Source organism: Poecilia mexicana, unplaced genomic scaffold (assembly GCF_051168715.1).
Source record: "Poecilia mexicana isolate PSO_F unplaced genomic scaffold, ASM5116871v1 scaffold_15, whole genome shotgun sequence".
Lineage (NCBI taxonomy): Eukaryota > Metazoa > Chordata > Actinopteri > Cyprinodontiformes > Poeciliidae > Poecilia > Poecilia mexicana.
Genome location: NW_028263384.1, coordinates 13,923,194 through 13,949,948, shown reverse-complemented (window position 1 = coordinate 13,949,948; position 26,755 = coordinate 13,923,194). Strand labels below are relative to the sequence as shown.

Genomic DNA, 26,755 nt, shown 5'->3' with positions numbered 1-26,755 from the left:
TTTCATACAGAGGGTCTGGGACCCTCGACTATTGAGAAACAATTGCTTACTGGAGATGTGGACTCTGTTTTGGTTTTAAATTTTACCCAGTCGCTCATCAAGCTCTCATGGGATGAGTAGCAGAAAACGTGACCAAAGAGCCAAAATAATAGTTCCTTAAAACTTTCCGGAGTTTTACAGAAACAATTAAGGGACTGCCGCTTGTTCAAGAAATATTTTAGCAAATATATTTTAAAAATTGAATGAATACTTTTAATGTTTAGTGATAGCTGTGCGTGAATTATTTGATGCATAAAGTGATTCATTTCATTTCTAAATCAGTGAATTTTTGGTGATTTTAGAAGCTAATGTGCATTGATCTAGCAATTAAATCGATATGAGAAGACGCATGATGCTGTATAACAAATCCTTTTCTTTTTTTTTAAACCTGTATTATTGTGTTCTTTTCTGTGTGTTCAGTCAAAGAAACCAAATTCTGCACAAGCCTCCACAAACCCATCACCAGCAGAGATAAAAACAAACTCCTGGGTGGGTCAAAGGTGGACTCAAGCTTCCCACTTTCTCAGTGCGCTGTGGTCTTACAGACATCCTTCTGAAAGATTCAGACATGACACGACTCTGACTCAGTCTCTGAGCCAAGGTCCCTCTGGATTTCACAGCAGCTCCTCATCAAGCATGACAAGCTGACAACTTTCAGATTTTCTATGAAACCCCCGATCATGGGAAACTTGTTCTTGTCTTTCATTTTCAGTGTCTTGAGTTCATTTTTCTGAATTTAATGTGGTTTTACTCGGCTTGTTTGAATTCTAACAAGCTGCTGGTCATTGGATACTTTCGAAGTCAGGTGAGAATCTACATTTTAATCTTTTATTTGTTCTCCTTTTTTCGTTTTAGCAAATTTGACCTTTCCCCACCTTCTGAGTTATTTCTTGGTGGCTCCAACGTGCCTGCCTCTTTTAATGAATCACAGAAATCTCTCCATAAAAAAAAAATTAAAATATTAGCTTTTCAATCGCAGGCATCCTGATGGCTGTCTGTGTGAACAAAGTGCCGGCTTATGCTAACTGAATTTCGGTCAGTAGTTTCCAGATAAAACTCCCTTCCCTGAAAAGTTCAAGTGGTCCGAAAGAATGTGGGGGCTGGACGCTGGGAGGCTGTTGTGTGTAGGAGTCTAAGCTTACATGTGGTTTCATTGGGAACTCTGCCAGGCTCAGGGGGTTGTTCTTTTTTTTTTTTTTGGTGGCGGGGCAGTGGGGTGGGTTGAAGGGTCACGTTGCTCCAGAGGGGGAAAGTTCTGCTTTTCATTACGTGAACCATTAGATCACATATCTGCTCCGCCTCTCTGACTCTGCTATGTTTCCTGAAATTTTCCTGTCAGTCAGCGATCCAGTCCTCCTCTGTATTGCGCCACAAGTAAAGATAAAGGTGTGAGTGTCTGATTGTGTTTGACTAAAGGCATAATAAGTTTGCAGGGATACGTGGGCAGTGTACAAAAAAAAAAAAACATTCCAGAATTGATTTCAGTTCCTATGGGATGCATCTGAATACTGCTGAAACTGACAAAGCAGTGGATACATAAAACAAAGGAGAGGCGATATATCTGGCCGTGCAAATGTGTTCATGTTTTCTCTTATAATTATCATGTTGCAACCATATGCTTCAATGTATTTTGTGTGGAAAAAATAATAGTAAAGTAGATGGACAATAATGAATGTTTTTATTATTTGTCACAATGTTTTGTGCACATTTATACCCTCCAGGTTTTCCCATAAGTATTGCCACGTGTGTAGCTCCATCTATTTTTCCAGCACAGTTAGTTTTCTACCCAGCATATTTTGAATTTAAGCCAAAAAGTTCCAGTTAAGTCTCATTTGACTGGAGCACCTCCCTCAATATGTTTCTTGTCTTAATAGCATGGATCAGTGAACTGGGAACAAGATTTATTAAATGTTTTCTTTTTGCCACGGTTCAATAACTGTCGTTGTACACATTTCCTAGTTGTCTCATATCAACACATTCCCCTACCTGAGCTGTGGAACTCTGCAGCTCTGCCAGAGTTACCATGATTTTTTATTTATTTATTTTATTTTTTTGCCTGCTCCTCCACTTCTTGCAGATTAGTTGGGTGGCTCTGCCTTGGTGGATTTGCTGTTGTGCCATTCTCCTCATTTTCACCCACCGTCCGTTTACCAGCTCCAGGACCCGACCAAAACCCCTCAGTGTCATTACCTTGAGAAATAATGAGTTTTGGTTAAGTGTAAAACTGGTCAATGATCAAATGTTACAAGCCATGCAAGTCATACAAATGGAACAGATTCACAGCGCTGGGCTCCACTCAGCTCACCTTAAGGGTGACAACAAAGTGAAGCAAAGATTGTAGCGCAAGTTCTGCTTTTATCTTCTTCTCATTCTGCACCCGCTCTAAGGGGGTGTTGGTCTGCCTTAATCAGTTTTTATTTATGTGTGACTGTCTTAAATGTTACGGTTATGCAAGCATGTGAGCAGATAAAAGAGGCAGAGGAAAGACAAAGAGCCATTTTATCCACAACTCTAACAAACATCCAAAGGCCTCATAGAACAGTGAGGCATATTTGGTTTAATAGAAGTCAAAGTATATTTTTTCTTTTAAAGTTTGCTGAATCCCACTAAAATATATGTAAAAAAGGTCAAGGGTTATTGATGCTCCTGCAGCAAACTGTATAGGCACAGCTGCATTCACTTCAATTTTACCTTCATTTATGTTGACAGCGTTGGAATATAAAGATATTTAGAGACAAGTATGCATGTAAAAGCTTTTGCAGCGAAACTTACTGAAACGCTTTAGTGGTGTTAGAACCTCTGTATTATTATTATTATTATTATTATTATTATTATTAAATCTACACGTGAAGTTACTTTTATTCAAATGGTAGACACAATTTGTTGGAGTCACTCGAGTTTTAAGTTCTTACAATATGGAAACTTTTTGGAGGGAAACATGATCTGTTTCGATACATTAGAGCCATAAACAGACAGCGGTCTTGAAATACAATAAGTGATAATTCACAGACACATAAAGGAAACAAACTTTTTTTTTCTTTAAAGGGTATTTTAGAATCCATCTGGCAAAAAAAAAAAAAAAAAAAAAAAAAAAACACGACCGAAATCAGGCTGAAAATTCAGACACCTTCAGTTTCAGCGCGCAGTTGTAACATCCGGTCCACAATAAGCAGCCCCTCTTTTGTCCCGCTCGCGGGGCCCCGGTGGTGGGTGGATAAGTGGAGTCACATGGTCACTTTTCCTTTTTCCCACACAAACACACCCACATCCTCCTCCACGCTGCCGCTCTTCTTCCTCACTCCTCGGCTCAGCACTGAGAGGACCGCAGCGGGCAGTCCCGCTCCGTCTGGATACTGTAAAGCAGCAGCGGCACAAGTTGCGCCTCGCAGGCTTTTTACTTTCTTTCTTTTTTTTTTTTTTTCCGCCCACCCCAACACAATGAATCCGAATCGACCATAACAGCCGCGCTGTTCCGCTTTATCCCAGTCCGTGTTGGAGAAAGTCGACATCACGCCGTCCTGGAGGAGTTGGGAGGACTTTTTTTAGAGGTAATTATTAATGCAAGGAGTTCTCCATTTGTCTTGTTTTCTTTAATTCGAGTTTCACTTTTATGTGCATCATCTTCTGTGTTGCTTTTTTTTGTGGTTTAAATGCTTTAAAGTTGTCTGCGTGGTCTGCTTTGTTGTAGTGCTGTAATCCCAACTTTTAAGCAGGCCTAATGGAAATGCTGTCTCCTACCTCCTCCACATCCAGGTGCAAACTGCTTTCAACGTGAGCTCGTTTACAACAGGCCCTTACCTTTGTTTATCCTGCACCATGCTTTACAGTTTTCCTGAGTGGGGGGGGGGGGGTTGCGTTTTTAAGCCTAACATTTGGGGGGTGAAAGAGTTCTTGGATCTACATGCATCAGTGGTCTTGTTGTGGAATTATAGTCCAACGAGTTCCCTTCTTCCATCATGTTCAAAGCATCTCTGACTAATGCAGCTTTGCACAAATCTGCCTCAGTCACAAAACAATGTTCTGGTCTCTTTTGTCTATATCACTGTAATTACATGAGTCACCGCTGCAGCCAGAACAGCTTCTTTCCCAGCTAAAATAACACCGGTTGCCTTGACAGCCTGAATCTGAATCTGAAGTTGAGGTGAGGCGATCCTCGTGTTTTTCAGAAAAAAAGGAGGTCACAGAGGAGGACCAGGAGGAGGACAAGACATGAGTCTGGTTGACGTGAGGCGAGCGGCCGGGGCCCTGACCCTGCCCCTGTCCGGCAGTGACTCCAAGGAGCACCACTTGGACGGCGCGGGCGACAGCGACCCGGAGTCGCAGCGCAACCGGACCCTGTCGCCGGACCTGAGGCAGGACTTCAACATGATGGAGCAGAAGAAGAGGGTCACCCAGATCCTGCAGAGTCCAGTACGTAGAGTCGAGCTGCATGAGACTGCTTTCCTCCTACACAGAAGCTTTCACTGTGTATGAGTAATGAGTGGTGGTGTTAGAGCCAGAGAGGCAGTGAGATGCTTTCTTTTTCCATGTTTAAAAAAAACCTTCTGCATTTACAAATGTTATACAGTAAATTTTTTTTTCTGTGAAATGCTGCCAAAAAGGTTTAACTTATGATACTGTAAAGGAACAGCTACCTTGCAAAACATGAAAGTAAAGTCCTGTATCAGAATTTAGTTTTATAGAGAGAAGGAAGATGTAGCATCTCCTACCTTCCCCCACATGTTGCTGAAATCACTTTAAAAAAAAAGGGCTAATACACTTGTTCAACAGAAAGGTAAATTTGACTCCTTTAAGGTCTATGTGGTTGCTAAAATCATTAGTAGTCTTGGCCTGAAACGAAAGGAGTGCCACCCATCATTCTTTTTAATGCAGCACTTTGAACTATAGCTAGCAGGATACCTGCTAAGCATCCAAGTGCAGATTGTACCACATTTAATATGCTGACTAACTGGTTAATTTCAGCTTGTCCTGCAGGGTTTTCCATACAGTGGGGAAAACTGTAATATATGGATGTAGTTTTTTTTTTTTTTTCTGTTTATGTAAAAGTATCAAGAAGTGACTTTTGATGTTTATATGTCCATCATTCCTTGGTCCCACCTTGCATCCCTTAATCTAATCACAGTAAAGTTGCCATAAACTCACAGTGAAGTTTGTATTTAAACATTAAAAACAGGCTAAAGCAGATGGAGGACTCTAGAAACGTAAATCAGGACAAGTATGAAATTGTGGCATGAAAACTGCTTAAGCCTCTGGGTAGCAATACTCAGATTTTTTTTTTTTTTTGGAAGGAAATGAAGAGACATTAAAATGGGATATACCTTTAAAACTGATGTGATTCTTAAGTTAGATCTCTTCATCAGGTGTTTATTTTACTTTCTGCTAGTGTGCTATCAAAATAATATTGCATATAAATATTTTACATAAAATTATGTTTTATTTTTTCACTCATCCTATCACAACATTTCAGGCGTACCACATGAAAAACAATGTCGCCTACATGTTCCAGGGCCAGAGATAAGATACTATCTACAACAATCAATATGCTAAAGTATTTTAGGAGCAGCAGGAACACTTTTACCTATTCTGTTCTGTTTTAAATTAAATTATTTATGTAATTTTATAAATTTTTATCTAAACATTTTGCATAAATACAGTAAAATTATGGCATTCTAACCTCATACCAACTTAGTTTCTACTTGTTGGGTTATCGTCTTCAAAATCTTCACTCTTTACCTGCATTACTTATTTTTGTTTTTATAGGATCACAGTTTTAGGAAATCATTCATCATTAATTGCTAAATATTGCAATGATCATGTTATTGTGGCAAAGCCACATTTCCTGACGGCTCTAATCTGTCATTACAATGCTTCAGCCACTCTCTGTGACTCTCAGTATGTAGAGTTACCTGCATGATGTACGGACATCAAGTACAGCAAACTAATTATATAATCGGCATGCAATGCATGAATATCATGCCCACAGTGATATATTCTGATGAGACCCAGTTTTTCTCTTTGTATTTTGATGAAATTCAGAAAGTCTTCCCGAACTGCTTCAGAAGGCTTTTTATTTCTGTACAGCTGAAAGCAGCACCGTCTAAAGCACCGGGAGGTGTAGTGCACAAATTGCCAATGAAGTGCATAGAAATAAGACGAGCCCACACTCCTCTTTCATTGCATAACAGGCACAACAAGTGTAACTCATCACCATGGGAACTGTGGATGGATGGAGCAGAATACCAGAGCTCAGCTGTAGCCCACAGAAATAAAATTTAAAAAAAAAGAAAAATATTGCTGTTTCAGAACTCACTGGCAAGTTCTTCATGCAAAAATCGATAGTCGGGTTTAATGTACACCCCCCTTCGTCCCCTCTTTGCTTTTAATAAAGCCCCCTTTTCACAGCCTCACAAAGAGCCTTTTAATAAGCTTTGGTGATTTGTGTACAGTGGTAATAAGGAGAGCCGCGCTCCCCGGACGCATCCTCTGGAGACGCCGGAATGAGGTCAAGGTTGTGTTTGTCCCAGTTGTCAGGGTGACGCGAGATTTACAACAGTGTTTTTCCTCCATCTCCTGCCTTGTTTACAGGTGTTCAAAGATGAGCTGGAGGGCCTGATTCAGGACCAGCTGACGAAGGGCAACAACCCCTCTGGTCTCCTGGCTCTCAGGCAAATTGCTGACCTGGTCATGGCCAGCACCGTGGGAGGAGCTGGCCCTTTGACTTCACCCATCAGTGAGTGGCTGTGTTTGCAAAAGAGTCTGTCCTCGTCCCTGCGGGCCCGGCTGACTCTAAGCGCGCTACATGTGTACGAGCGTGTTCTGCACCCTGATTAACCTCATTGTTAGAGGGTAAATTCTCAGACTCTTGTGACGCTCGACAGCCCCGAAACTGCAGAAGAGGCACAAAGTTGTTGACAACGTCCTTCATTGTGTGCGTCTCTCATGACCACTCTTGGTAAAGAATTATAGCAGTTTGCAGTGGTAATTATGTTAGTGTGACGGTTTGCCTCAGGGGAGTTTTCAAGAAGGTCATGGAGAAGTTATAAACATTTGGATCGTGCCATGGAGGAAGTGGCTGTGAAACTGCTTATGCAAACCTTTCTTTCAAAAAGCCAGAGTGGCTGTAAAAGAAGGCCGAGTTCTGTATCATTATATGTCCTTATATGGAGGTAAAGGCCAAAAATATCCTCCGGTTTCACGTTGGGAATCGTGAGACCTTTTTTAGCCTTGGAGCCGCATTCAGCCGTGGAGACTCCAGTTTCCTGTTTGTAGGAAGCTGGATATAAAATAAAAGCAAAACCCTGCATCTGGACCTCGGTTACATGGTTTCCATGTCATCTGGACAAGTACGGAAAAGGAAGAGTTGCTTTGTTTTGTTAAATTGAGTGAGTAAACACTGAATAAACTAATGTAGACCATGAAGACGTAAACTCTGATTTGCAGTCTTGAATCGGACCAATGCACTGAAGCTGTTATGTCTCGCTGCAGGCTTTGGGATGGTGACTCCAGTAAACGACCTGTACAGCATCGAGTCTCCGTCCTTTGCCAAAGGAGAGAAGCAGAGCCGCTGCAAACTGGCCACCCTCTACAGGCTTGTTGATCTCTTCAACTGGGCTCGTTTTACAAGCTCCTACATCACTGTGAGCACAACTTCACTGTCACGCTTCGGTGGACGGCTGCTTATTTATGCAGTGGTTTGCATTTCTTTATGTGAGCTTGGCGTTGTGACCTCTTTAGCGGTCTACAGAGGGAATCCCTCTTTAATTCAGAAAGCATAAATGATAAATGGTGTAGATATCTGAGATCTCGAAGTCGAAACGGCTCTGAGAAGCCAAGTCACATTTCTGTCTATGTGTAGAGTTATACTTCACTGTTGTCAATGCAGATCGGCTTTTACAATGTTGGCCAGAGTGAATTTTCTCTCACATGGTTGGAAGTGTTGATATGCACAGCCCGAGGAGTGAGCTTATAAATCTCTCTGCGTCTCAGGTGCGTGTCAGCAAAGAGCAGGACCATGTCCTCATCAGTCCACGAGGCCTGTCATTCGCTGAGGTGACGGCAGCAAATTTGGTAAGAACAACGCCCGAGCAAGACGTCACTAACCGAATGTTGCCACCGGTGTTACAATGATCTTGTTTTCCGTCTTTTGCCCAAATTCACTGAAACATCAACATTTGCTATGAATTCATTCAGTTCGAAAACTGGATGATTGTGTTTAACTAGGAATGTCGAGACAACAATCTTACTTCGGACTGTAGGGGGAAAGACCTAAGGCCAGTATTAGAACCCAGAACCTTTTTGCCACGAGGCAGCAGAAATGTCGTCGGTGTCACAGTGCAACATCTTTGAACTCAAACAGTAAAAGCCTATCTTACAGAAACTGCTGGTGTTTTGTCGCCATTGCTAATAAGCCTTAGTAACATTGAGTGTTCACAGTGTGAAGGGCAGAATGAAAAGAGCAGGGTGTCTGTTACTTGTATTGTGGAAGTTAAACTCATTTAGTGAAGGATAGTCTGTAGGTGCCTCATATTGTGTCGATTGCTTTGTTTTACTTCCTTACCCTTTTTTTCAGAAAGTTGCTAGGACAGAATTTGTACATGTTTTGCTCAGACTGTCTGCAACGGTTCAGGATAGTTGTCACAATGGAAGCATGCAATGTGGGAACAAATGCCCTAATTAGTGTCTGTGTGCGGGGCTTTCCTTACACAGCAATTTGTGGTGGAGGCACATGTGCTGCATACCTCTCTGCTTAAGCTAAGGATCTAGAATCAGAGCACATATGGTTTCATGTGTCGTCAAAATTTCTAACAGCCACAGAAACACCTTGTATAATGAGGCCTTTGAAGGGTTTCTAAGAATGATTTTTGAACTAAAATGAGCCAAAGGCGTTCTGCAATAAAGAAAAGGCACGCAGAGTCTTTTACACTTATGAAACAGAATACAACACAATAAAAATAATATCAGAAATAATAATAATAATATAATTTCTTCCTTTTTACAGTATTTTTGAATGTGAGTACCACATTCAAAAATAATAACAACTTGGTTATTCTAGTTAATGGTAAATATCCAGCTAAAACCCTAAATATTAGGTATATTTCAGTGACTTTTCATCATAAGTAACTTGATTCTCATTTTCAGATAAGAATACATTTTCTTGAGGACCTCCTAAACTGTAAATAAAATATAAACGTTATTCGTTATGCCTATTCTTTCTTGAACAGAGATGACAGAATTATTAAAACGCTATATTCTTTACTTGTACTTTTGTGAGAGATTATGCTTGCTTTTTAACGTGTTTTAAGCCTAATAGCTAAAAATAACTTCTGAACAACCTGAGGTAAATATTGGAAAATAATATTATCAGTCTTGGTTTTATTTTGCTACAAAGCCTATGAGAAACTTTACTGGGAGTTTTCCACTGGGCTTACCCAGGGATAGTGGTTGCTTAGCAACAGTCCATACGGTTTCATGCATAAAACCGGTCTTAGCGCAGTTGCTTGCTTGCTGTGATGAATGGTCTGTTTTGATTAGCAGTGGGAGGATGGTATCATGGAGACCAAAAATTAAAATACATTATTGCGAGAGAGCATTGTTTAGAGTTAATTTCACTTTAAATCTGTTTGGTGCGAGATAAAAAACAATTAAATGTGTGGCAAGTACCAAATGAATTATCACTGCAATAACAAAAGCTCAGTTTGCCATTCTTTCTGCTGTTTATGTTAATATTGTATGTCACATAGTGAATGTACTGCAGATCAATGCGCTGCACAGAGGTGGCTCTCACTCAAAAACTGCCAGTTTACATACCCTGTTTGTGACCATGCTTATAAACGCTGCAATGTCTGGTTGTTTTGTAAATCCTGCTTGAAATAACATGCACACAGTTTATACTGCACAAACACAAAAGTGCTGTTTTTATAAATTATGCTGGTAAGATAGTATAGCACAACTGTTTCCTGAGATACCAAGACAAATGCAGTGATTTTTGTTGATAAACTATCGTCTTGCATTGTGATCCTTGAAATAAATTTAAAACACAGCAGGGCAAGGATAAAATATCTAGATCTATAGTGGATATGTGGCCATGGAAAACTTAACCAATCCTTGTGTGCGCTCATAAAAACCACTAAGGATCTGATTCTAGTACTGAGTACAAGAAAGAGCTTCATTGGTTGCTCTGTTGATTCACAAAATGCAAAAATTGAGTTTTAGATGCAGCCTTAAAGCTGGTGCTGCCAGTTTATGTTTCCATAAAAAGCCATTGGAAACAGCTGTTATCTGTCTGATCATTTACATTTTTCATGTAGTCACAACTTCCAGATTTTTTCTGCTTTATATTTTTTTTACTTTAAATACTTCATATAAAAAAAAAAAAAATTCCCCTCTCACCCTCTGTGGGTGGTCTCTTTCATCCTCTGAGCTCGGGTCCTCTACCAGAGGCCTGGGAGCTTGAGGGTTCTGCGCAGTATCTTGGCTGTGCCTAGAACTGCACATTTCTGGACTGAGATGTCTGATGTTGTTCCTGGGATCTGTTTGAGCCACTGCTCCAGTTTGGGGGTGACTGCCCCGAGGGCCCCGATGACCACAGGCACCACTGTGGTCTTCACCTTCCAGGCCTTCTCCAGTTCCTCTCTGAGGCCCTGGTATTTCTCCAGTTTCTCATGCTCCTTTTTCCTGATGTTGTGGTCACTTGGTATTGCTACATCCACCACAACGGCTTTCCTCTGTTCTTTATCCACCACCACAATGTCCGGTTGGTTCGCCATTACCATCTTGTCTGTCTGGATCTGGAAGTCCCACAGGATCTTAGCTCGGTCATTCTCCACCACCTTTGGGGGTGTCCCCCATTTTGACCTCGGGGCTTCCAGTCCATATTCTGCACAGATGTTCCTGTACACTATGCCCGCCACTTGGTTATGTCGTTCCATGTACGCTTTCCCTGCCAGCATCTTGCACCCTGCTGTTATGTGCTGGACTGTCTCAGAGGCCTCCTTGCACAACCTACACCTTGGGTCTTGTCTGGTGTGGTAGATCTGAGCTTCTATTGCTCAGATATATATATATATATATATATATATATATATATATATATATATATATATATATATATATATATATATATATATATATATATATATATATATATATATATATATATATATCCAATCAGACAAGTTTAATACAAATAGATACAAAAAACAGTTTTTGTATCCAAAAAATGACAAAAAACACTGTGGTCCTAGATGAAGATGTATTTGTCACCATTACTGAGTCAAGAATAAATGGGTTTTATTCACTTTTTTTTTTTGTTTAGTTTCGCTGACCATAACGAGGCTTGATCACTGCCAGATGGTAGAATAAAAACCCCACCTAAAAATAACCTCTTTGGCAGCATAAAGCAGGCTGTATGATTTTTTTTTTTTTAAAAGCACATCACACCCCATTCTAACGAAATTAAAATACAAAAGAGAAACATAGCCGCTGACATCAATCCGTGACTTCAATAATTGAAATTCTTTCTCCAGCTTGAACTATTTGTCTTACATGCAAAGCTCTTGTCAGAAAATTCACACTGCACATCACCTTGAACACACCGTGAAACACGGTGGTGGCTGCGTCATGCAAAGTTGAACCTACAATAAATCACCATCCAGCAGGTGAATAAAGACCTGAGTAGGAAGGATGGTTGCCGCAGATTTGCTTTTATATATGGGCTTGTGTTTTTTTGTTTGTTTTTGTTTCTTGCATCACATGTAGGTAAAAGTGAACATAGTGGGTGACGTTGTGGACCAGGGTTCCACTGACCTGGGCCCTGACCACTTTGGATTCGCTCCTCATGCTGCCATTTACTCGATGCGCCCCGACGTGAAATGCATCATCCATATACACACCTCAGCTACGGCTGCTGTAAGTATGCCCCGGTCATATTTTAATTGAGTTTTTTTTTTGTTTGTTTTGTTTAACTCTACATAAAAGTTGCTGCTTTACAGCTGAAAAACATGATCAAGTGAAAAGCAGCCTCTCGCATGCCTGGTTGGCTCAGGTACAGAGGCCCCTGTAATGTATTTTTACCATCCCTTTTGAAGCCTCACTGTAAAACGCAGAGCACACTGCAAGCATCGCTATAAAACTGCGTTTTTATTTGTGCCCAAGAGCAAAAAAAGAAAAGAAAAAAAAAAAATCAGTGCTTCTGTTGAAGACGCTGGCGCATCACAGTCTCGCTTGTTTTCATCCCACGCTAACAGGTGTCCTCGATGAAATGTGGAATCCTGCCCATTTCCCAGGAGGCTTTGCTGCTGGGAGACGTGAGCTGCTTCGGTTACCATGGCTGCCTGGATAATAAAGAGGAGAAGGTGGAGTTTCAGAAAGCGCTGGGCCCGACTGCCAAGGTACCGCGAAACTGAAGCACCTCATTAACAGCTTGCTCGCATTAACATGAGGCAGGCTTATTATATCATAATGTTTCACACACAAGGGAGTCTGTGAATGTTTTGTTGAACCGGTTTAATCATGGCTATACGTGCCACTAGGCACGGCTTAATTATTAGAGTCTATGCATAGTTTCTAAAAAGATACAGCCTCAAAACTTTTTCAGAGATGTTCCACTATAAATTTCTGTTTTGAAAGACTACATCTGTTGCTGCACACGGATGGTTATTGGACCGAAAGAGGGCTATAGCAACAAATTTGAATGTTAAAAAATATGTGCAAAAAACACATGGAGTCATGGTATAAAAACTAAAGAGGGTACTTCTAAAATGTAGCAAATATGAATATTGCCGGTATATTGACCTAAAACATGTACAGTTTTGTTTTGATGTTTACTGGTTAGAAAAAACATAATATGTTACATTGTGAACCATTGTGTGTGGGAACTATGCACAACATCTTAGTTGTGCCAAACACACCATTAGAGATTTAAAGTAATTAAGAGGAGAACACAACTAATTTTGAAACATGATGAAATATAAAAGTTTGCTTTCATAGTTTGCTCCCATTGCATGTTACACATTTCAGATTCCACACCCATGTCATTAAACCATTTAGTGTTATTTTATTTCTCTTTGTGTTTTAAGTATTTTTCATGAATTATGGAATGAAATGTTCAGTTAACGTCATGCATATTATTTTATGAAAACTTTATACGGTTGGTATTTACCCTTCCAGTGTTTGTAGTTGCTGCCAACCCCTAAAACAGCGACCTTGCAGATTTCGCTGCCAGTGCATAAGGCTTCCCACCCTCTGAAGGCATGATATGCATCTGCAAAAGCAGTCAATAGAAACTGAGCAGTTTTACTAAAACTTCAAAGCCGAGAACAGAGCTCAATTTTCGTTTTCTTTCGGAACACATAGATTTATGTTAGCCCGGGCAGAATATGGAGCAATTTTGTTCACAAGCTTCAAATAATCAAAGCTTATCCAGTTTTTTTTTTTTTTTTTTTTTTTTTTTTTTTTTTTTTTTTTTTAGAACTCAAACAGAAAAACAGAAACTAGTGCGAGATCTATGAAGTAGCTGGATCACGTACCATGATCCCATGATGTGTTTTTCAGGTGATGCTTCTGAGGAACCATGGGCTGCTCGCCTTGGGAGAAACAGTGGAAGAAGCTTTTCATTACGTGTACCATTCACAGCAAGCCTGTGAAATCCAGGTACGCAAATGATGCTCTTCATCGGTTACCCTCTGCTGCACCGTCGGGCTCATTTCAGCCCAAGTGTGTCCCTGTACTCATACTCGCCACCGTCTAAGGTAGCCGAGTTATTGTTCATCATACGTTGATTAATGAGTCAGACGGATGAGATAAAGCCAGCGCCTAAAATAGACACGCAGCAGATGATGTCTGGCATGCAGGATTTCCAAGCAAATCTAAGTCAAATATGAACTGGGTGAGGCTTCTCTTGGGTTGGATTGTTTTGTTTTTTTGTTGTTCTGGTCACAAATTTGCAGTGAGAGCTCCTACACAGTCTAGTAAGTCTGAAAATGTGCAGAATTAGACCTTTGTATTCTCCAGATCTGGATAGGTATAGAGAAAGAAAAGAAGAGGATGGACAAATATGTAGCATTTGTGGAATTTATTCCGTTTCCTTTTTCTTAACTCTCTTCATCTCTTTGTTTTCTTCCTTATTTCCTCTGTTCATTACCTCTGACCTCAGTTCCATCTTTTCTTGCTTTCTTCTGTGCTTCGTACCTAAATTTCTTTTTTCTCGTCTTACTTCCTGGCTTCTTTTCCTTTTGTCTAGCCTTTCTTATGCTGTGCCTTACGTCCGTCTGTCCCTCTTTTTCTTTCTTGTGTCCTTCCTTTCTCCCTCCTGCCCTTTTGTTCCCACGTTTCCCACTCCTATTGTCTTTCTCTGACCTTCTTTTGTCATGTAAAATTTCTTTTTGTCTGTTCTTTCTTCTTGATGTTTGTTCTTTTTTGTTTCATTGCAAAGAAATGTCCCTTCTGCCTCTCCTTCTTTAATTCCTTCTTACTTCTTACTCCTTCCTTGTGCCATACTTTTCTTCCCTACATGTGTTCTTCCTTCCCTCCATTATATAGTATAATAGTATCTCTGAGTTGCTTTTGAGTATTTTTGAAGTGTGTTTTATTGTACCCATGAGGGAAATTATAACTTCACGCAGTGATAATTTAGCTTTTAACACTCTGCAAACACAGAACTAGCAAAATGAAATCCCATGTCTGACGGCTTCGTTTAGGTGAATTCTCTGAGGTGTTCAGGCACCATGGACGACCTTGTCCTGCTGGACAGGGACAAGTTTAAGCCCCGCACCCAGGGAGTGGCTGCCGCCGGGGTCGTCATTGACAACGAGGTCAAGTGGAAGGTGGGCGAGGCCGAGTTCGAGTCCCTAATGAGGATGCTGGACAACCTGGTGAGTGAACCCTCACCTCACCTTCCCAAAGGAAGCGACTGATTAGAGAACACAATGAAAAGACTACATGTGTTTGTTAATGTAATATTTTGCGTAAATTAATCATATTGTTATGTGATTGTACTCCCGTTCCCCTCATGGAGCGTGTTTGTATTTTTAAGTTGTTGAGTCCAGTGAACCATTTCCAGGGTGTGTTTTTTTTTTTTTTTTTTCTTTTACCTCTCTAAGGATTTCTGTGGGCTGATTGCAGCCGCTGTCTTTGCACCGGCTCTGATAATAAAAAGCATCCGGCTCGCTCTGTGGACAGACGAGATGTCAGGCTGTAAGTCTGAGTGGACTTCTCGCAAACAGCTGCTGCAGCTGTGTTAACTCTGTGGAGTCATTACCCGCTCGTCCACTCGATCACAGCTTTTCAGACGGGAACGAACGCTGTGGGCAGCTAAGAGAACCACAGACCACTTATTGGAACAGCTGTATTTCAGCTAGTTTATATTTGGCATTTCTTCAAAGGCTTTTAAGGGCTACCGCGTGAAAATACGAGTTCATTAAGCCTAACTGGTGGTCTGACCTTTTAAACCAGAAGGGGAAGTGGGCTAGTTGTGTGAGGAATGAATCATAAGCAACAGACCCTTGCAGAAAGAATAACAAATTAGGTTGAGTGCATTAGTTTTCCGAACTAAGAAAAGAAACTGAGACGGGTCAGAATTTCAGATGGGATTTATGATGTCTGGTTTTTAAAAACCAAATATTAAGAAGTACGAAGAACAGCGTTGAAGCCGTCAACTGCTATCCATAATTATTGTCACGGATAACACCCTTTAGTGTTCTTATGTTAGCGATTAGCGTGGTTAGCATTAGCAGTCCTATAGACAGAATGTAGATTGTTACTTTAAATGTGATATTTGTAAAATGCTGGCAACATTTCCCAATCTTGCCATTACAGACAGAAGTGAAATTCTCATTTTATTCCATTTAGCCTTCCTGTTATCTGCTATCTTTATTGCTCTCTCGTAACCCGAATGAACACACTAAGGATGGGCAATTGTCATTACATTTATAATTATTAAAAGATACATTTATCTTGATACAAATCAGAACTCATTGTGAGCTCAGTAATCTCTGATGATGCTTGCAAACCCCAGAAACGGACGCTTTGATTGGAATTGTTTCTTTTTCCTTTTTTCAGAACAACTTCTTTCACTGTTTGACTGTTTCAGTTACATCTACGAAAATTGGTATTTTGTAATGCCCTTTTTATAATAATCAATAATCAAGATTTTGATTAGTATTACAGCAGGCAAACGTTTTTATAATGGTTGACCAGCTTTTTTCCTGCTTCCTGTGGTATTTTACTGACAACTTCTACAATAAAGAATGCCACATCATGTTTAAAAACTCCTTTGCTGTCACGTTTGTATTGACATTGTCATGATTATTATAATTTCATATGTATAGTTGGAATGTTTGAACGTTTCTGCTCGTCTGAAAATTATCTGATTCTCAAGTCAAGATCTTGCTGCATCTCTAAATGAAGCAGATTTGAGGAATCCCTCAGATTGTGAATGGAATATACCATTAAATAATAATTCATTTTTTATGCGTCTTCAGTCCTTGCATGTTAGTGAGGACGTGCTGGTTAAAACTGTGTATATATATATATATATATATATATATATATATATATATATATATATATATATATATATATATATATATATATATATATATATATATATATATATATATAATAGATAGATAGATAGATATGTTGGGGGTTTTTGTGGGGATGGTGCACAAGCAACCTCAATCTAAACATTTTAATTAATACTCCGCTTTTGATGTGTTAACAAACTGAAAAAAGGTTTGATCTTCTCGTTCATGGACTTTGCAAATCCATAAAAACAGTTTGTTTATGTTTTGGTCTGTTTAAATATTTAAAAGCTAAATGGAAACGACTGTTTTGGGGCCTGTGGATTGTTTGCGTTTTAAATGTTTTTGAGTGCAGCTCTCATGCCCGGCTAATGTAAATTGTTCCATTTAGTCATTTGTTTGTCCCTTCTGCACGCGACCTGACAGGGATACAGAACAGGCTACTCTTATCGGAACCCGATTGTCCGTGAGAAGCCCCGTTCCAAGAACGACGTGGAAATCCCCGCCACGGTGTCGGCGGTGCCGTCGGACGACAGTGACCCAGGTCTGCGCAGCCCCTTTAAGTTCATGGCACAGAAACAGCAGAGGGAGAGAACCAGGTGGCTCACCTCGCCTCACAGCTACCTGAAGGTCAACGTTCCCGAGCAGTCACCCAGCGGGGATGTCAGCCCCAGGACCAAAATCATGGTACACTGATTTTTAAAAGCTCCGCCCTTCACAAGATACTGAGTTGTTCACAGTTACGGCCTCTGCTTCTGGCTGCAGAAACAAACTCTGCTAAGTACATTTTCTTTTTATGTAAGCCTGCCCTCTTGTGGTTGGTTTGGAAAAAAGCATGCGTCAGATGCGGTTGTTACTTTAATTTCTCTAATGAATCTGCTTTGGGTTATTTTCAGTGGATGAAATCATCACAGCCAGGCAACAGCGTGGGGACCCCGATAAAAATTGAGGACCCTAACCAGTTTGTCCCACTGAACACAAATCCCACAGAGGTGTTGGATAAGAGGAACCGGGTCAGTTTTTTCTGCGCAACAAAATTTCTCTCGGTTTCAGGATATCACTTTCAAAATAACAACCAGACATGTTATTTAAACAATTACAGATCGTCAGTATCAGGTAATCTGACTACAAAACACATCATGTCGTTATTTTCACTGTTTAGTGTAACCAGTAAGAAAACAACCAGTCAAAAAATGTTTAAGCTTTCTTACAAATAGTTGGGCTACCAGCTAATTAAAGGAGGGGTGGGCTCTTTATTTTTTATTTAAACATTTTTTTTAACTTAAATTATAAACAAAATGAAAAATTTTAATACTAGCAAATAAAAAAACCCAACTGTAAATTTGTATTTTAACACTAATATGAATATATGTGACTATTTACTTTTATAAGAATAAGTGATCATTTAAAAAATCTATATACATTTTTATGTGAACACAGGAAGTAAAAAAAATAAAATAAAAGATGCATCTTAACACATTGAAAAGCATATGCAAACATAAAAAAATCTATATGAAGTACGTTCGTTTTCCTTTGACGTTCTGATATAATTGCTGTTCTGAACAGTGAACTATTCATATAAAACAGATTAGCTCAAACTAACACATAATCCACTTGGTCGATTTTCAGGCAGAATAATTCATCAGTCTCTAATCCTGATTTTGGCAGACCAGGTTTTTCAGCTAAATCAACAAACTGCCTCGTTAGAGTAGCATTGGAAAGCCAAACAATGACTTGAGACTCGTAATGGTTCTCTGAGACGTCTCTATCCCAAATAAAACGAGAGAGAAAAAGAGAAATGTCAGCTGATTCTATCTCTGGGAAAAGGGAGGTTTGGTTACAGAATCTCATTTCTTGAGTGAATAGAGTCCGGAGATCTTTTTACTTTGAACTTCACAAGAAGTAACTAACACAAATTCGCTCAGTATGACCACATCGCTTCATATTAACTAGAATACATTTTGGTGCCTATAGCACTTAGAAAGTAATTCAAGATATCCTTTGTTTTGTATTATTATACTAACTGGGTATCCTACATTTGCTCCATAGTTTGTGAGCTGAATAAAACGTGAATATTAACAGATATTTCTCTCGACTTTTATATATTACAAACATCTGTATGACATAAAACATATTTATCCCAAGTATCCAAAAGGATCTATGTTGAGTTGATGAATCCACTTAGTAAACAGCTTTATGTTCCTTGTTTTTACCGGTGTTGTATTGTTCTAAAATCCTGTCAAAATGTTTGTATATGCATTTTTTTTAAAATGCGTTTTCTCAGATAAAGGAACAACACAGGGGTGATCAGATGACTCCAGGACCAAAATCTCAATTACTGGCAGGCATTGTAGTGGACACCAAACCTGGACCAGTGAGTATACGCTTATGTGATGTTAAGAGTTCAGTACCTGTAACTGCAGTTTGCCAGCTTTTGTCCTTTCCTTATGCATGTTGAACATAGCTTCATGGAAACGTAGTTCTACGTAAAGGAGTCCTCTTAAGGAGAACCTTAAATTAAGATAAGCGTTTAAACCTCAACATTAATCTAAACCTGGCCTAAAGTATTCTGCACTGACAGTAGCATTTTGTCTCCTGCTATTTTAACTGGTACTGCACCATGTTGACCAATAGAAGCTGTAAACTATCATGTGTACAATTTTATGAAATCCAAACAATTAAGAACTGCAAATACATTGTTCACCACAGCAGATTTCACTGCATTGGATTTTGATGTCTGCTCGGTGAGAAATGTGCAACTTTTAACGAAATACGTACCAGTAGCACAAATATATATCTTAAATGCTCTTTCCAAACAGTGTCTGAAACACGGCGGCTTAAAACAAAAATACAGCAGCCTACCAGGAAAAATCACAGATTATTCTCTTCATATTCCTCCTTCACGAAACCACTGGAATCGTCGTCTTCTGTGTCGGATTTGAACGGCCTCTCCCACACATCCTCAACCTCGCGTTCGATTTCGCTTCCATCTTGTGGCAAATTCACTTTTCGCTTGTGCTGTCGTCTTTATCACGCCTTTGTCGGTCCAGCCTTTTGAAACCCGTTGGTGAAAAGTCGCATATTAACCGCATCACAGCTGTCCACAGGATGCGGGGGGGGGAAAAAGTAGCAGCTTATAAGTCTAGAAATTACAGTGATAAAATTTGACTTCTCTTTCCTCCAGGCTTTCATCATTGAAGATGAGGAGCTGACCCGGACTCTTCCTCCCAACCCCTTCAATGATCTCACCGAGAAGGAGCTGGAAGAATATAAGAGCCTGGTGGAAAGAAAGCAGCAAGGGGAAGAAGGTATTATTGTTGTTGTTGTTATTATTATTATTACTGTTATTATTAGTAGTAGTATCAGCAGAAGTAGTAGTATTGTCATTACAGTGATCAGATTGTGTCTCCCATGGCAGAGCAAAAGGGAACAGTGTCTGATTTTCAGATCTTTCTGACGGTAGATAAGATTGCTTTCATTTGTAAATATCGCCCGATCCTCAATCACCCAAAATGTAAGAAATCGGGGCTGATTGGTTCACCGCCGCTCCCTCCAATAAAACACAAGTGTCACTGGAGGGTGCCTCTGTCTCTGTAATGAAACAATTTTCATTGGGTTCATGTAATATAACCTTTTTTTTCTTAGGAACTAAATTATGACTTTCCATTAGCTGTAAGCGCCAACTATCAAAATGAGCAGAAACCAAACCCAGTTTGCTATGTAGCAAATCTACATAACAAACTGAATCGCTAAATACATAATTTTTGTAATTAATATTGTAATATATTGAGATGATATTATAATACGTGGAGATGCACCTGCACACAGCAGCTTATTAGATTGTCTTCCAGGCAGTTCATTAGTCCACCCCAGAGTGGGATCATTTCTGTCGGGGGAAACTTTAAGGCAAGATGAGCAGGAAACCTTGAAGTTTCCTGCAAACAAGCGTTGGGACACACAGCTGTCAGCCTGTGCTCGGCGCTGTTCAGTCGGCTCACAGGACGATGAGGGACGAGCAGCAAAGACTTCAATCTTGTCAAACCCTTCATGTCTCGGTTGTTACTGCAGGCGGGAATGAAATGTGCGTGCAGGAGAGGAATGTGTTTACGACTGTGCAGCAGAGTGTCACCTTTATTTCCCTTAATAACGTGTCATTTCTGAAACACGTCAGCTTTAGCAGATCTGTGCAGCTTGTTTAATAATTTTGGTTTGGGTTACTTTGGTTTGTGCGTTGCGACGCTGACAGCGTCTGAGCAGCTATCAGACGAAGGAGAGGCTGCCACGTTGGATGGTTAACCGCCCTTTTATGATTTCATGTCTTTTGTAGAGGATGAAGATGCAACTGATGCTGATGAGATGACCACATTCGATGGCTCCACTATCTCCCTGTCACTTTCTCCGATAATGACACCAGCGAAACAAGGTAACCGGAAAATCAGCTGTCTCACAAAATGATTCATACTCCTTGGTTGTTTTCACACGTCAACATAGTAGGATCGTATGTGATTGAAAGTAGAACGTAGCTGTGAAGTAAAATGGGAAAGTCCTAATAAGTACAAATCAGAAACATCCCCCCCCCGCTTACTCTGACCCCACCATATAAAATGTATAATCAATCTGTCTGTCTATCTAATTTTACTTTAAAATATGATCAAATCCAAGTCACAGTATAGCAAATTGATGGTTTAGCTCGTGATTAAATGAGGCGCTTTCTGCAGCTCGTCTCCGACTCTGTCTTATGTGTCAACAGATTCAATACCCAACGGTAAGGACCACTTGTCTGAGCTGGAGGAGGATCTGAGCATCGAGGTATCCAAGCTGAGCGTGAGCACTTCAGAAACAGTGGAAATCTCCATAACAACGAGGGAGAAGACGGGGGAGGCCCAGACCCCAGAGAGCCAGAGCAAGTCCCCCAAGAAAAAGAAAAACAAGTTCCGCACTCCCTCATTCCTAAAAAAGAGTAAGAAAAAGAAGGAGGAGAAGGGAAAGACGGAAGCTTGAGGTTTTTTTTTTTTTTTTTTACATGACGGGGGGGGGAGAAGCGTGAAATGAAAGCCTTATTTTCGTTGTGTTGAAGGGAAGTGAAATAAGAGAAATGGTCTGATAGGAGAGCCTTCTGTGTGTTTCCCCTTATTCACAGCTATCTTTCCAAGTTCTTTCAATATATTTTTTTTTTATTAATTTGTGACTGACCACTGAGAGCTTCAAATGAATCGTAAATCAGATCACGAGCGAATGCAAAACGGCATTCCTATACTTCTTACCCATGTTTATAATGGGCTGTCATCTGTATCATAAAGTGTAGTTCATACAATGAAACATCAAGGTGGAATCCCTTAAACTGTCGTGTTTTTCTTATTATTGCACAAATTGTTGAATGTATTCGGCAATCTAGGATTTTCTAAAACATGTTTAGCTAACAGTGACAGAAGTAGTTAGAAAAGTTTTAACGTTATAACGATGTTTAACTTTAGAAACAGTATGATTTGTATTTGATCTTTGAATCTAATCGTAGTTATATTTACATGTAATAATATACGTGGGTTTATATGACATGTATAACAGTATAGTGTTTGGTAGTAAATGATTTGATGGCCTTTATTTACTCACACACTAAAACATGCTGTGATGAATCGGACGGTATCAATCCATGTCGTTTTCTACACGTGTTCACATGTTTGCTGCTTTTACGGTATTCGTGATGAGGAATCGAACTGTGACTAATAGAGGAAGCTGATTAAGTGACTGTTTATGAATTTGACTTTTACTAATAGCTACTTTTTTATATATTATGGGATGGCAGTTATGTAAGTGCCAAGTGTGGATTGCAGCAAGTGGATTGGAGGACTTGGTTTTGTTTGTTAAACTTGTCAAAATGAAGGTATCGGGCTGTAAAGCTTTTCTTCTTGCTCACTGTTGGAGTTTTCCATGAAGTACAATGGAGGATTGTATATTTTTAACCCAGTCAATAATGTGAATGATGAGTTTGAACCCAAAGGGAGTGAACTTTTTTTTGTAAATAGTTTTGTTTTTGTGCAGTTCCTTTGTTATGCTAAGCCAAATGGAAATGACTCTTTAAAAACGTGACAGAACAATCTAATATCAATATTTTAACACTCCCTGTATTACAATGTAGCTTTACTTACTTTGATTAAGCTCCATATTTTATTTTATTTTTTTTGCGTTTTCATTTGTGTTGCTAGTGTGTGCTTGTGTTTCCCCTTTTGTTTACATTGCTCTTTGTATTGCCTTATTTCAGTGTTGGCCTTTTTAATACTGCCTTCTAGCTGAATAAAACATTTCTTCCGTAAGTTGTTCTCACTTCTCGTCCTTTTCTAATAAGATATGCAACTCATTTTTAAAATCCAAAATCCACTGACATGCAGAAAAGAAAAAGATGCAATTTGATTTAGTTTTTTTTTTTTTTTTTTTTTTTTTGGCTAGACAAAATTACACTTCCCATTTAAAATAAAGCTTTTCTCAACAGTCCCCCCCTTCTTAAAATGCACTAAACTCTCCCCCCCAACCATCAGAAAACAACGCATTCATTCCGTCTGGTGATAATTGCCCACGTGAAGCTGCATAATCAGCCTTCAGCCATGATATGAATGAGCGTTGTCATGGTAAAACCCTGAGTGTGGGGGCTGTGAAGACAAAAGAGGGGATTTGGTGTCTCCAACAGGTGTTCGTGGTGGGGGAAGTGACAGGATCTGCACCTTCACGACCCCCTTAAACCACACACACACGCACACACCTCCATAAAACACATGGAGAGGAAGATTAGTATTTTTTTTTTCTGTTAATTAAGGCTGTAAATGCATCTTTCCATTTATTAGATTTTTACCATTTTTGTGCTTGACCACCATCAGACTCCATATTTGCTAAAATGAGCATGTGGATAACAAAGCTCAGTTTAGTTTCTGCCCTGTCTGCAGCAGGCTGCAGAGGGTAAAGAGCAGGTGACAAATGTCTGACCTGTAGCAGCGCTGAGCTCTGACCTCTGGACAAAGGGTCTCTATTGTCGAGAAACAACTATAGAATCAACAGACCACCAGTATGCTATGGTGTTGAACCTTTTACATTTTTTCACATTGAACTACAAATCTTAATGTATTTCGTTGGAATATTATTTGATGGACCAACACAGAGAAAATGATACTTTTACAAACATTTTTGAACAAAACAGTACTTGGAGAGCATTTGTAATAACTTGACATGAATAAAGCTGTTTTATGAAGATCTTGAGATTTGAAAGAAAATTAATTAAAGCATCATTGAGACCAAGAACTAAAGTTAAAGAAGACAACAGTTTCCCACATGTTGAGCACCTCAAAATCCCGTGTTCAATCTGTAGCCCAGAAATCATAAAGAGTACAGCATAAATGGAAAGTTACCAAGACGGATCATTAATGAGAGAAGCAGCCAACATGACTACAGTGACTCTGGAAGAGCAGCAGAGATCTATAAGGTAAGACGATCTGTTGGGGAAAAAAAAGCCACAATGCGTCTCATTTGTAGTTTTCCACAAGTCGAATAGTAAACATGTTGAAGATGATAGATCAAATCAAGGTCTGACGTTTTAGCCCAACATGCAAAACACCTTTCCTTCAACACGCTACGCCTCAGTATGGACAGGGAAGCTGTTCACAACTGATGTGAAGATGGCAGTCCTTGAAGAAAACCTTTTTTTTTTTTGCCGTTACTTTATATTCTCAAAGCACCATAAACTCCTGTAATGGTGGCAAGAACATAGCTAAGTTGTGAAAGTGTATTTAACATCTCAATGAGCACAACTCATCCTTTGTCTCATCCTAGGTAGGGACGACAACCATCAAAGTTATAGCATGAGCCACAGTGGAATGGGTTAAAACGGAGCTACACACGTAACTCAGTTTATCTGAGACCAGATAAATAGATATCTAGATAGCTAGATAGATAAAGTGTTTTTCAGTTTAAAAAATAAGCAGCACCGTGTGTCTTTGCCTCTGCTATGATGACAGGAGAGCCACTGGTGTAATCCTCAGGCTTTTCAGATTACTCCAGTTGGGGTCACATTCTACACCAACCTACAGCGGGTCAGCTTTCCACTCCCTGCTATCACTCAGCCAGTCGGCACACAAGCCTCACAGCACAGATGAAGCTTTTTTTTTTTTTTCTGGTGAAACACTTTTAGGTTCCCTCCCCCACTGATCTCTCAGTGCAAATCTGTCCTTTTTGAGCACACTGGTTCAGAGAGCTATTGGAGCAGAGGGTGATGTCTGAGTTGCACACATCAGAGCTGCTGCAGCAGTGAAAAACTCGGTAAAGTGGAGTTTTTAAACGTGCAAACCGGCAGAAATGCAAATGAGCATCTTTGCCTCTATTGACCAGATTATGAGGTATCAGGGCTCCAGGCCTCACCAGGCGGCTGATATAAGCTACATGGGAGGGTGAACTCTCTTTCACTCGGTCGTCCGTTACAGGCCTGGCCACATCTGCAGCAGGCGAGCCATCTGCACCTATTGTCTCAGAGCCACAACACGGCGGCGCACGCATGGCTGGCCTCGTAAAGGCAAGCGAGCTCCTTTCCCCTCTGTTCTCCGCCATCTCTTGTAGCGAAGGGGGAACATGACTTCATCGTCTGACAAAAGCAGCAAACAGCAAACAGACGTCAAACTGAAAAGAGCTTTCGTTTCAAGGTTAGCTTCATTAAACAGGAGATAACATTAAACATCAGTGAGGTCATTGTCACCACCAGACACATGGAGATGACAGAAAGGATGGGTTGTGCTCATTGATATATTAAATATACTTTCACAACTTTCCTATGTTCTTTCCACCGTAATGGGAATTTAAAGTGTTTTGAGGACATTAAGTGAAGCGAAAAATATTAGCACAGGTACATCTTTAAAAATGTGAAAACAGTGAAAAAGCTTAGTGTATTTTGTCACTTCAGAAAGTGGAACTCATGTAGTATTTATATTAATCACACAGTTACCTGTTTCAAGCTAACAGATAATAAAAACCCTAAATTCAGTGTCTCAGAAATTTTAACCTCACACACAGCCAATAAAAAAAAAAAACATTTTCAATGTACAAATGTTACGTAATTGCCATAATTCTCTCTGACTACAAAGATGTCCAGAAGACAATCACATACATCGTCCACAATGAGAGTAAGATACAAAACGTCACTGCTAATGAAGCTGGATGTTCACAGGATGCTGTATCCAAGCATATTAATAGGAAGTTGAGTTGAGACAGGGAAAAGTGCAACCAGGAGAATCACAGCCATGTGACAATTGTCCAGCAAAATCCATACCAGAATGCTGAGAAGCCTAATAAGTACGGTTGGGGCCACTCAGCATAGACCAATCCACATGTGGGACACAAATGTCACAGAGTTCATATCAAGCCAGGCCTAAACCTCAAACCATCACCAACTGCGACGTTCTGGGATGCCATGTTGTCTGGTGACGTTGATCCACTGTGTTTCATGAAAGCCACGGTCATGGCCATCAGCCAGGAAATTCTACAGCACTTCATGCTTCATTCTGCTGATAACTTTAATGGAGATGCTGATTCCATTTTCCAGCTGGACTTGGTGTCTCTCCCACACTGCCAGTGCCAAAGATACCAAAAGCTAGCTCAGTGTTCCAGTTCTTGATTAGCCAGCATTAGCAAGCTCCTCTAACCAAACCCGCATGGTATGTTCTATGGCATTCTGTCAAGATTCAAGTTTTTTCAGCCTTGTAAAGAATAATAATCTGCTCTGAATGGATCAAAGGTTTCTGGTTTGAGTCTGAGAAAGCAGACTCAATGCAGACTCATTGCCTAAAAATCTCATTGATTTTTAGGCAATGAGAACACCTAGGAGTAAAAAATAAATTCAATGTAGCTACTAGGTCTTATGGGCAACATAGTTGCGTGGATGTTTTGAGAGGACTGTATTTCATACAAAGAATACATATAAAACCATGCCACTTTCAAGTGTTTCAATTTGTTGGGATTTTTAGCAAACAGCTAATAAGCCACTATTTTAAAATGGTGATGTCACAAACTTAGCCCTGAGCGTGATAAGCATAACACCAGTAAGTTTCAAGCGCTGTCCCAAGACTATGTAGGGCATAAGGCTGAATTTCATTTGGATGGTACACTTCTATCTGTGCCCTTTACAGAGAGACTGCGTTTGTTCGAAAATCACACAAGTGGATTGT

At 39.9% G+C, this 26,755-nt stretch overlaps 1 protein-coding gene across 1 annotated transcript; it reads left to right on the top strand.

Annotated features, from left to right (window-relative positions):
• Positions 1-2,830: 2,830 nt before the first annotated feature.
• add3b (adducin 3 (gamma) b) lies at positions 2,831-22,870 on the top strand. Its single transcript, XM_014980735.2, has 15 exons — positions 2,831-3,587; positions 4,206-4,449; positions 6,625-6,769; positions 7,525-7,676; positions 8,026-8,106; positions 11,797-11,946; positions 12,285-12,428; positions 13,591-13,689; positions 14,736-14,909; positions 16,986-17,246; positions 17,456-17,572; positions 18,844-18,933; positions 19,744-19,867; positions 20,887-20,982; positions 21,310-22,870. The coding sequence occupies exons 2-15, from the start codon at positions 4,249-4,251 to the stop codon at positions 21,558-21,560; spliced, it is 2,085 nt and encodes a 694-aa protein (XP_014836221.1). The 5' UTR covers positions 2,831-3,587; positions 4,206-4,248; the 3' UTR covers positions 21,561-22,870.
• Positions 22,871-26,755: the final 3,885 nt, after the last annotated feature.